At 47.9% G+C, this 12,641-nt stretch overlaps 1 protein-coding gene across 5 annotated transcripts in view; it reads left to right on the top strand.

Moving 5' to 3' along the window:
- The window catches only part of dpydb (dihydropyrimidine dehydrogenase b), a 144,777-nt gene that overhangs the window by 50,934 nt on the left and 81,202 nt on the right, over positions 1–12,641 (top strand). The window contains exon 9 of one of the 5 annotated variants that reach the window (XM_082172761.1): positions 8,733–12,638. The exons of 3 other annotated variants lie outside the window; for them this stretch is intronic. In XM_082172761.1, the coding sequence (XP_082028887.1) occupies positions 8,733–9,178 (446 nt within the window). In that variant the 3' untranslated portion in view covers positions 9,179–12,638. Of the gene's footprint in view, positions 1–481; positions 954–8,732; positions 12,639–12,641 lie in introns of those variants that run through there. One more of the 5 variants, XM_082172763.1, reaches the window with a different exon arrangement.

Below are 12,641 nucleotides of genomic sequence, written 5' to 3'. Positions count from 1 at the left end.
AAAAAAAATGGTGATCTCCTTCAGTGAAGGCCATTGAGGGAAGTTAAACTCATTTTCCCCCCTCAAGGGACACCCATAACCCCTGTCCTCATTTCCCTTGATATCTAACTGGCTTGTCTGTGTAATGCTCCCTGTTTCATTGTCTCTTTTTTCTGTCGGTCTTCTGTGTGTTGTGTTCTGTCTTTCTCTCCGTCTCCCCATCTGTTCTGTGTCCTTCACTCTGTCTTTCCCTCTGAACACACACACATCTGCCCTCCTTGTTAAATGCCACATTCATTTTTCCATCCAGACTTGATGTCCGTATTGAACCTTAAAGAGATCATTAAAAAATGAAAGAAGTGGTTCATAGTTTACCAAAAATATAACAATTCCGTTATTTACTTACCTTCACGTTGTCAAAACAGTGTAAGTTTGAGTTTCTTTCAACAGTTGAACGCGCATTAAATGGAAATTCATCTATTTTCTACGTTTTTTTTTATAGATCTTACTGTGAACGATTCATGAATAAAACCTCATTTTGACAACTTGATCTTCCTGTGACGCATCAAACTCCTCTCTGGTGACACACAGTATGCAGGACATCATTTCATTAATTGAAACCCTGCCCCTTCGTTGCAATCTACTGTAATCTTGCATTTAGATCTGCCTACATCCAATCAACAGCCAGTTGATTGAACCAAGTCCCCGCTTTAATTTTTTTCTTTTCAATTATTCGTTTCACTTAAATGTACATCACAATACGTAAGAAAAGATCTGTCGCTACTTCGATTACATTGCCACATTAAGAATGTCCAAGCCACCAATATAATGAAAATGAATTAAAATGCCAAAAACGCACACACACACACACACACGCACACACACACACACACACACACACACACACACACACACACACACACACACACACACACACACACACACACACACACACACACACACACACACACACACACACAGACAAAAATGCTTCATAATTTGTCTAGATATGAAGCTGTTAGGATTGGAACAGATGTAAGTTTTGTACGTTTTTGTAAGTTTTGACATCCACCCTAGAGCTCTTTGGAGTTCATGTGAGAAGTAACAAAATTTGATTCATAAGGAATCGTTCTTTTCAGTCAGATCCACTTCACGAATCAAGTCGCACTGAAGGGAAGGTCATCCACAAATAACTACTTAAATTTCAGTTTTTTCATCTCATAAATCTTTTGTGTGACAGAAGGCTTGGAATATATAGCATGAGTTGTGTCAACCACTTTTATGGTCATTTTCGAAAACTCCAGTCTAAATTTACTGCAACTGCATGTAAAAGATTGCATTTGTGTTCCACAGAAGAATACAGGTCATATACAGTAGGTTTGTAATCGACATGAGTAAACGATGACGGAATTTCAACTTTTTTTAAAACTAATCTTTAAATGCTTGCCAACATGTGGCATTTGTGGTTTCTTTATGCAGAAAGAAATGTGTCTGTTGATTCATTTTGCCTTCTATTTTTATTAAAGTAAGGAAATATTGTGTGTGTTGATTTGATTTGAGAATTCAAACATTCCTCGAGGGTGACTGTGTACTTTGTGCTTCTTTCTTCTCCTTATAATTAAAAGGAATACATATAATTTTTTATGTTTGAATAAGGGCTACTTTTTGGTAGCTAAGCTTCATTGTTATTGAGACGGGGAAGTCTCAGAACTGCTCTGGGATTTCTTTTTCTCATAAAGCAACAGCAATAAGCTGGGAATCATAAAGGAAATGATTACATTTGCGCCTCTGTGATATTTTTTCACCACTTCTCTCATGTTGTCTCAAAGTCAGCCTCTACAATGATTGACATGCAAATGTGTACCTTTGGCTTTGAGAGAGAGAAATGGTTGAAAAACACAGATAAGGATGTTTCTTTTTGGCCTGTAAAAATAACCGACATGTTCCACGCACACTGTTTTTTTGTTGTTGTCATTTTATCATGTGATTGCTATGTCGTACGCTTTCTGTCTCAGTAATGGCTATCATCAAAATATACATTTTTGGACCGTCGCCTTGAAAATATTGTTTTCTGTATACACCCATCACAAAATCATTCACAATGGAGGAAATTAAGCCCGGAATGCTTTAAGGTTAGTAGCAGTCATGTGGGTTTATCTGAAGCAGTGAAAAAGATGAATGCAGCATCTAAACTAGACCATATGGGTAGGCAGATTGGTCTAGATGTTCGGTTCTAATGAATATGACTCTGAGGAGGTCTTACTAAGGTCAGTGTGTATATCATATTGTCACATTAGTTGAGTTTCTTAAAAAAAGCTTCTGAAATGCAAGAGTTGCCTAATAAATGTAATATTTCTTAGATTATAAAAAATGTTGCAGAGGGGTTTTAATCTTTAAAGACTCAGGAACCCCCTCATCCAGACTGTCAGCCAACCCTCAAAATAAAAAGACAGATTTTCTCAGTAACACTTTATAATGACTTAATTGTAACTAACAATACTACCTTACGTAATGCTTAAAAGATAATTATTTTGACAGCTAGAAATAAGTTCATAGTTAGAAATGCTATGTACTGTACATGTACAAATGCTATATTTTTTAGGTACATATATTCTCTGTGGACTTCCTGGAGTGCCTTCGGGGACTCCTGGGGGAAAACTTTGGATTTAAAGCAATCACTGTCTGTGAAGGATAAAACTGTCTTTTTAACTGCTTTGCATCGTTTTACTGCATGTGTTATTTAAGCTGTTGAAGAAAGTGGTCCAAGAACTACTTTTCAACTAAAGTTGAACTGCAGATAGTATATTGGAGATCAATATGTTGTGCTTTACATTTATAGCAGTACTCCAAAAATTGAGCTGGTTACTTTTTATTGTAGTATATTACTTCTCAGTGTTGCTGTTAGTCACTGCCAGTTCAAACTACAACACACACTTCGATTTATGTGCTTGCACTGATCCAAGAACAGTACAATCCAAAAAACATCGCAAATCATTACTTAAAAACTCAAAGCTTTTTTTCATTGGTCATTCTGTTAGTAGAGTTAGAAGAAGATCCCCCCAAAAAACACTGAACAGAACAGTGCTAACTTTACCTTATTTACAGATTTAAATTAGTTCCCTTTCGAGAATGGTTCACTTGTATTGCGTAGCTATACGCTATGGGAAAACGCCTCGGTTACGACTGTAACCTCGGTTCCCTGAAGAGGGAACGAGCGTTGCGTCGAAACTGACGCTATGGGGAACGCTTTGCGTGATGACGTCTTGAAGCACATGTAAAATCAGTCCAATGGTGTGGCGGAACGTCAGAGGCGGGTGACGTCACGTACCAGGAAGCTATAAAAGCCGGCCCGAAACAGAAAACGAAAGCTTCGTAAAGTCTGAAGTCGCGCTGACAGGCATGAAGGAGATATGGCAAGGCGACGCAATGCTCGTTCCCTCTTCAGGGAACCGAGGTTACAGTCGTAACCGAGGCGTTCCCTTTCAAGGGAACTCGCGTTGCGTCGAAACTGACGCTATGGGGAACGTCTGTACCAACGCCTCCATAGCTACAAATGTCTGTCCTGTGTGTAATCATGTGAGCAGCACTAAGAAGACAAAACATGAGACCCTGGAGCAGAGTCTAAATCCAGAGAGTAGAACCTGACGAAGGTGTGCGGTGAGGACCAGCCTGCCGCATCACAGACGTCCTGTAACGATACTCCTGATATAAGGGCCTTAGAGGCCGCCATACTCCTAGTAGAGTGCGACCGGACAGCCAAAGGAGAAGGCTGTCCAGCCGCCTCATAAGCAAGTGAGATAGCCTCAACCACCCACTTGCTCCTCCTTTGCTTAGACACCGGACCTCCCTTGTTAGGAGACCCAATGCACACAAATAATTGATCACTTTTACGCCACAGGGCAGCTCTGTGGACATAAGCGTCTAACGCCCGAACTGGGCAAAGCAAATTATTAGCCTCCTGGTCCGCATTCTGAAAGGGAGGAGGACAGAAGGCCTGCAGAACAATAGGTCTAGCCACATTAGTGGGGACCTTGGGGATATAGCCCGGTCTAGGGTGAAGAAAAGCTTTGACCATACCCGGAGCAAACTCCAAGCATGACGGAGCAACCGACAATGCCTGGAGATCCCCTATTCTTTTAAGAGAAGAGATGGCGAGAAGAAACAGAGCTTTCAGAGTTAGAAACTTCTCAGGAACCTCCTCAATGGGCTCAAAGGGGGCCATGGAAAGGCCTTGCAGCGCAACGGACAAATCCCATGGTGGCACCCTTGAGCGAACTGCAGGCCTCAGCCTCCAAGTGCCACGAAGGAAACGAGATACCAGAGGGTCTTTCCCCACAGACATTCCACCCAAAGGAATGTGGTAAGCACCTATGGCCGCCACATAAACCTTTAAAGTGGACGGGGTCAGACCTGCAGTGAACCGGTCCTGCAGGAACTCCTGAACTGTACCAATTGGGCAGTTGACTGGATCCAACCGACGGTCACTACACCAATAAGTGAATACTCTCCACTTCAGGGCATAAAGTTTCCTCGTGGAGGGAGCTCTGGACTGTAGAATGGTCTCAACAACCTCAGTTGAGAGACCTTACTCTATGAGCTGGGCCCCCTCAGAGGCCAAGCCCACAGGTTCCACAGTTCTGGGCGGGGGTGAAATATTGAGCCCCCTGCTTGGGACAGAAGGTCCCTCCTGACAGGAAGCTCCAGAGGATGCCCGTCGAGGAGGGACACAAGATCGGGAAACCATACTCTGCCCGGCCAGCGCGGGGCTATAAGAAGTAGATGGACCCGGTCCCTGCGAACTCTTTCCAGAACTCCCGGGAGCAGAGCCACTGGGGGAAAAGCGTACAGACGTAGCCTCGGCCACGTCTGTACCATAGCATCCAGTCCCAGAGGAGCTGGATGCGTGAGGGAGAACCAAAGTGGACAGTGAGACGTCTCTCGAGACGCAAACAGATCCACTTGTGCTTGGCCAAACTCCCTCCATATCAGCTCCACCACCTCGGGGTGGAGCCTCCATTCCCCGGGCCTCGGCCCCTGTCTCGACAGAGTGTCTGCTCCTATATTCTGTACCCCGGGGATGTAGGCTGCCCTGAGTGACAGCAACTTCCCCTGGGACCACAAGAGGATATGGCGTGCCAGATTGGATAATGGGCGCGAGCGCAAACCCCCTTGGTGGTTGATATAGGCGACTACCGACGTGTTGTCCGTATGCACTAACACATGGTGTCCCCTGAGATCTGTGATAAAGCTCCTCAGAGCCCGGAAGACAGCTAACATCTCTAGGCGATTGATATGCCAGGAACGATGATGGTCTTCCCACAGACCTTGAGATGAGCGACCCTCTAGGATCGCTCCCCAGCCCGTGAGGGAAGCATCCGTCATTAGCAGTTTGCGACGACAAGGAGCTCCCAGCACTGGGCCCTGGGACAGGAACCAGGGTTTCTTCCACATAACCAAGGCACGTAGGCATCGCCGCGTGACCTTGATTGTGCGAAATGGGTTGCCCCTTGGGGAAAACCCTCTGGTCCTGAGCCACCACTGCAGGGGCCTCATGTGCAGTAGTCCAAAAGGTATCACGTTGGAAGCTGCTGCCATGAGACCCAACAGTCTCTGGAACTGTTTGACAGTGAGTAGCTGGCCTAGCTTTACACTTTTCACAGCTGCAAGGATGGAATCTACACGTGGCGGTGACAGGCGCGCCTGCAGCGACACTGAATCCCAAACCACGCCTAAAAAAGTGGTCCTCTGAAGTGGAGAAAGCACACTCTTCTTGGCGTTCAGCCGTAACCCCAGCTCTTTCATGTGGGCAAGAACAACATCTCGATGTTGAACCGCCAACTGATGCGACTGAGCTAAAATCAACCAATCGTCGATGTAGTTCATGATGCGAATACCCTGGAGGCGCAGAGGCGCCAGAGCTGCATCCACGCATTTGGTGAAAGTGCGGGGTGATAAAGCCAGGCCGAATGGAAGAACTCGATATTGGTATGCTTTGCCCCCGAAAGCAAACCTCAGGAACTTCCAATGACACGGACGGATGGAAATATGGAAATATGCGTCCTTGAGATCTATCGTGACAAACCAGTCCTCGGACCTGATCTGTGGCACGATTTGTCTCAAAGTTAACATTTTGAACTTGAGCTGCATGACTGACTCGTTCAGAACTCGAAGATCTAAAATGGGACGCAATCCCCCGTCCTTTTTTGGAACTATGAAGTACCGGCTGTAAAACCCGGTTTCCCTGTTGGAGGGAGGTACATATTCTATGGCCCCTTTCTCTAACAGAGTGTTTACTTCCTGTTCCATAACCAGAACCTGCTCGGGGCCCACCACTGTGGGCAGGACCCCCATAAACCGAGGTGGGCGTTTCTTGAATTGTATCTGATACCCTTTTTCCAAAAACGAGAAACATTTGACAGTAGCTTCCACGCTGTCAAAGATTCTACTAGAGGTACCAGCCTCTCGAGACTGGTTTCTGGATTTTGTTGCTGTTGAGTAGTCGGTTCGTCGCCCTGTAACGGCGCACCGGCACTGAACGACCGAACAGACTGCTCTAGCACCCTCCTCAGAGGGGGCGGGCATCCCGAGGCCACTACGTTTCCGTGTGGACCTTGAGATATGTGCTCGCCGGAGACCGCTGCGCCCTGTAACACCGGAGGCGGCAGGGTTGGCAGAACGGTCCCCTGAGGGCACCGAAGAGAGACGGGCACCGTGAAAAGAGGTGTTAACCGCTCTGCTTCGGGGGGAACTACCCTCATTTGTCCTGAGCCCTCGGACGTCAGGACTTTTTCCCAGCAGCCTTCTTGGCGGTAATAACGGTCCGCAGATCCGTTCTACCCCTCGAAGGCTGCTGGGTTTGAGAGCGCCCTCCGTGTCCCCGAGATTTTTGTGGGGGAGCACGAGAGGACACACTCTGTTTTTGAGTGGCACGATGTTCAGCGCTCTTTTTAGAGGAGTGAGGCTGCTCCCGCTCAGCAGCCTCAATGAAAGAACGGCGGGGGAGAAGTTTTTGCAGTGCAGCTGCCTGTTTAGAAGCTTCTTGAGATTTAGCTACCGCACTGTTAACTGCATCACCAAAAAAACCAACAGTGGAGACCGGAGCATCTAAGAGAACGTGTTTCTCTTTATCCTTTATATCACTCAGATTGAGCCACAGATGCCTCTCAGTGGCCACCAGGGCTGCCATAGACCGCCCGATTGATTTAGCGGTCTCCTTGGTGGCCCTGAGAGACAGATCTGTGGCTCTGCGTAGTTCGGCCACCGTGTCAGGACCAATTCCCCCGCCCTCCTCTAAATCCCCCAATAATTCTGCCTGATATGCTTGCATAATGGACATCGTATGCAGACACGCTGCAGCTTGACCAGCGGCTGCATACGATTTATGAACCAGTGCTGATGTGAATTTCACTGGCTTAGAGGGAAGTGAAGGAGCCTTCAAGGAAGATGCCGTTGCTGGAGAGAGATAGCTCGCAAGCGTCTCCTCCACCTTCGGCATCTCCCCATAACCATATTCTTTATATTTATAAATGGAAGAATAGTGAGATGCTTGTGGTGTGTATACTCTGTACAACACTGGTTTTCCCCACGATCTCGACACCTCGGTGTGGAGATCGGGGAAAAACGGAAGGCTTCTTCGCTGAGGCTGTGTACGAGATGGCAGGAAGCGTTCGTCGAGCTTACTTTTCGAACGAACGTCCTGCCTATCCTCTGGCCACTCAATAGATAATCTCTGAACTGCTCTTGTGACAACATCGAGCAATTCCTCAAAAGCGTGAGACTGAGGTGGCGAATCCTCAGACTCAGCTTCAATACTAACAACGTCCAACTCCTCAGAGCTGGACAATTGCAGTATTGGTGCCTCCATCGGGGGGGGGAAGAAACCGCAGCGCGTGCTTCCACACCCTGATGAGAGGCACTGGATCTATCAGAAGGATGTTGAGATAAGGCAGAGCCCGTCTCAACATCCACTGATAAATCCATTTGTGAACCCCAGGTCTGAGATCGACGCCGTGCCTCGGCAGCGGCGGGACCCAAGCCCTGGGGAACGTGGTCGGGATTGAACCGAGCCAAGCGGGATCGGAGCGTACGCAATGGAAGCGCCTCGCAATGCACACAGTCACCACCCTCGAGTGCTGACTGGGCATGCTCCTCACCCAAACAAACAACACAAAGAGTGTGAGTATCACCTCCCGTTAAATAACGCGGGCAGGGATGGACACACACTCTAAACTGCTGCTTGCTCGCCATACTGAATATATATATATATAATATAGACAGACAACACCAAATAACAAGGACAGATTCAACACAGAGCGCAACTGAAGACTCAGAAAGCTTTCTTTTTTCTGTTTCGGGCCGGCTTTTATAGCTTCCTGGTACGTGACGTCACCCGCCTCTGACGTTCCGCCACACCATTGGACTGATTTTACATGTGCTTCAAGACGTCATCACGCAAAGCGTTCCCCATAGCGTCAGTTTCGACGCAACGCGAGTTCCCTTGAAAGGGAACTCCTATATACTGAAGGCTTTATTTTAAAACGAGCACAATGTAGGCTGTCTAAGCGCGCTGATTGGCTGGGCTGCTGCAACTGCATGAGCCTATAGCGAAGCAGCGAGGACACGCAAACCTATCAGGGCGTTTCCCGCCTTGCACGTGCCAGAATGGGCGTAGCTGCTGAGTATATAAGCGGCCCATTTCGCTATAGATTTAATCTCCTTAAGCGAACGACGCATCTCTAATTTGACTTCTCCAGACAAGAAGCCTCTCTCGTCGTTGAACAGCCCAGAAGCGGAGCGCAGCGACCTGCAGCAGCAACTCAGCGACTGGCGTCCTCCTGCTCAGCTCCCTAAACTCGACGCCGTCAACGCTGTTCGTGGTTTCCCTGTGGCCATCCGGCAGAGTATCCTTTCTAAAAAGCCTTTTCACAAAAAGAGCACGGCGTTGTTTCAAATGCCCAGTCTGCGTTTCGCAGAAAGACTGAACACGCCGAAGCTGCACTCACTCAGGGCGGCTGTTCTCACTGCTCTGCGCTTGCGGCTAGCTCTCTGTACGTCAGGGAGCGACCCCGCCCCTTGCGCCCTCCCGTTTCCAGCCCTCCTCGAGCCTCGGAGGAAGAAACGGCGGGGTCAGAGGATGAATGAGTGCTCGGAGGCGAGCGGCCGGCCTCGTCTCGTTCGGCGGATCGGTGGAGGACATTGATGACAGTTTGTCTGTAAGCCATGTTTGCCAACAGGCCCCTTGTCAGCGGCCAGCTCCATTTCCCCCCGAGGTCCAAGAGGAGCTCACGGAGTCATGGTGTGCGCCCTACTCGGCCCGCCTTCGTACTTCAACCTCAGCAGCGCTCTCAACACTTGACGGCGCAGAGGAAAAGGGGTATGAGAAACTGCCCCCTCTGGAGGAAGCGGTGGCTGCACATCTTTGCCCTCCCACTGCCGTTGGATGGAGGTGTAAGACGGCACATCCTTCTAAGCCGTGCAGAATGAATTCAGATCTCGCCGGCCGAGTCTATGCTTCCGCTGGTCAAGCTGCTTCAGCCCTGCACACTATGGCGGTCCTTTAAGTTTTCCTGGCTAAACTCCTCCGCTCCTTGGACGAGTCTGCACCAGAAAACGAGACCTTCAAGGATTTGCGCAGCGCCACCGACCTGGCACTGCACGTCACCAAGACCACCACCCAGGCCATTGGATAGAGCATGGCCAGCCTGGTGGTGTTAGAGCGCCACCTGTGGCTTAACCTCACGGAGATTAAAGACGCAGACAGAACTGCTTTCCTGGACTCCCCGGTCTCCACCTCTGGTCTCTTCGGCCCACCGGTAAAGGGTTTTGCTGAACGCTTCACTGAAGCACAAAAGTCTTTGCAGGCCATGCAACACTTCCTTCCCAAGAGCTCGGCTTCAGGTCGCCCCAAGAACGTGCCGACCCAACAGCCAGTCAAACCAGCACCGCCGTTCTCTCAGCCCCGCCCAGTGACTGAAACCATCCAGCGCTTTAAACCAGCCAAGCGCTTCCCCTGTCCAAAGCACAGTTCCTGGCCTAAACTTATGCTGGACCCGGAGCCTCGGAAGCCGCCCTAATCCAGCAGAGAGGAAGAGAAAGGGGCCAGGTCTCGCTGTGGCCGGACCACCCGAAAAAATAGCTTGTGTGCTTCTTCCAGCCCCTTCTTCAGTTCAAGCGGATGGAGATGTTCTGATTGCAAACAATGGACCCGTTTCAATTTACACACCCCTGCAAACAAACGCTGTTTTAACAGTGACCCACATAAAGCACAAAAAGAGCAAATTTACTCTTCCCAAACACCTGGGTGGCCGGGTCCCTGATACACGGCAGCCCGCCCCCAGACATCATTCAACCCACTCAGGCCAAGGCCTGGGAAGCCATCCCCGGCGTGTCAAAATGGGTATTGAGCACAATAAAACGAGGTTACTAGCTCCAATTCGCTGTGGTCGAGACATCGGTAAGGAGCTACATGGCTCACATCTTCCACACCGAAGTGTCAAATTTACTAGCGAAAGGGGCTGTCGAAACAGTTCCCCGATCACTGAGCGAGTCAGACTTTTACAGCCGTTATTTCCTCGTTCCGAAAAAGGATGGCGGCCTCAGACCTATTTTAGGTCTCAGACACCTGAACAAGGCCCTCATGGAACGGCCGTTCAGGATGCTGATGACCAACGAAATCTGAAAGGGATTGGTTTTTCTCAGTGGATCTGAAAGATGCTTACTTTCACATCCAAATAGCCCCCCATCACAGGCCATTCTTGAGATTCGCCTTCGAGGGGCCGGCCTATCAATACACAGTCCTGCCATTCGTACTGTCACTGGCACCCCGTACGTTTACGAAATGCATGGATGCGGCTCTGTCCCCCCTATCTACGGTCCTCAGTGCTCTCAAGGGACCCCCTTTCAAGCCACTTCAGTCGGCTGACTCAAAGCCACTTTCGCTCAAGACCACACTCCTGCTAGCCCTATCATCATTCAAGCGAGTAGGCGATTTACATGAACTCCATGAACGCTTCCTGCCTTGAGTTTGGGCCCAACGACTCCAGAGTCGTCCTCAAACTGAGACATGGTTATGTACCCAAGGTGCTCTCGACTCTTCCCCCGACGGGAGACGATAGAGACTTGAATCTACTCTGCCCTGTCAGGGCTCTCTTAAATTAAAACCGCACCAAAGGGTCTCTGGTCATGAAGCAAAGATTATCACGATGTATAGGAGATGCTATCTCTTTAGCCTACGTTTCAATGGGCCTTCAATGCCCCATAGGTGTCAGGGCTCATTCCACAAGGGGCATGGCCTCTTCATGGGCATGGTCCAGTGGTGTACTAATTGATGACATTTGTGCGGCGGCCAGCTGGTCTTCGCCGTCCACATTTGTACGATTTTACAACTTGGAAGGGCATTTCAGCTCCAGGCGGTAGTCAGAGCAAAGTCATCAGCTAATAGCACGGCATTTTAAAATGGGTTCCCATAGCGTATAGCTACGCAATACGAGTGAACCGTTCTCGAAAGGGAATGTACTCGGTTACTAACGTAAGCTTGGTTCCCTGAGAGATAAGGGAACGAGTATTGTGTAGCCGGCCGTGCTATTACGCTGCACGTCTAGGTGCTGTCACTTCAGTCGATTTGACCTGATTCCTATGGTGAAATGGGCCATTTATATAGTCAGCAGGCACGCCCATTCTGGCGCGTTTCGCCACGCGCGGGGCGGGAAGCGCCCTGATAGGTTTGCACATCCTTGTTGCTTCGCCATAGGGTCGTGCAGTTGTCGCAGCCCAGTCAATCAGCGCGCTTAGACAGCCTGCACTGTGCTTGCTGTGCAGTTGCACTGCGTTTTAAAATAAAGGCTTCAATATTCTCGAGAAAAGGTGTTTTCCCATAGCTTATAGCTACGCAATACTCGTTCCCTTATCTCTTAGGGAACCAAGGTTACGTTAGTAACCGAGATTTTGATTCCCAGATATATCAAATTTAAAGCTGGAAATAAACAAAGGAACATTATGACTTCAAATGAAGCAGAAATATTTCAAATATTTCAGTTTAATGGTCACTACTCAAATAACCAAATTTATGTGTGAACTTTATAAACTTTGTACTGATCTTTTGTTTTTCAACTGAAGATGCTCATTAGATCATTCTCAAATAATGCTTGTGAAGATAAATGTAGGTGTTATCAGATTTGAATAGAGATCAATGAGATTTAGACACCTTCAGGGTATGATTTCATTTATAGAACCATGTCTACTTCTGTACTAACCTTTGCTATAAAACCATTACCAGTCTGTTTATCACAATATTTCTCTTCAGCTACTGCTTGCAGTTGCCTAATGCATTACAGTCATACAGGAACAGACTATTTAATTTCTACATTGATTTGATCTAAAATATGTCAAATGCTGCTACGAAACAACTGCTCTTAGCAAAAATAAATTTTTAGACATATTTTAGCTGCACAACTTTGTGTATTTAACCGTTATCCTTATGTTACCTTGTATGAAGCACTGATGTTGTTCAGAACAGACTTTAAATAGCCTATAATGATTGCAGAGAAGTACAGGCAACAGTATGTTTGTACCTGGAGCATCTGTTAACTTACAGTTACCTCCTGCAGTTTGTACATGTTAATCTGTTCTTTGATGCTTCGCTGTACAAAGTTTTCATCTGATGC

Source organism: Leuciscus leuciscus (genome assembly GCF_965113295.1).
Source record: "Leuciscus leuciscus genome assembly, chromosome: 6".
In the NCBI taxonomy this organism is placed as follows: Eukaryota; Metazoa; Chordata; class Actinopteri; order Cypriniformes; family Leuciscidae; genus Leuciscus; species Leuciscus leuciscus.
This window is presented reverse-complemented; position numbering and strand designations above follow the sequence as displayed.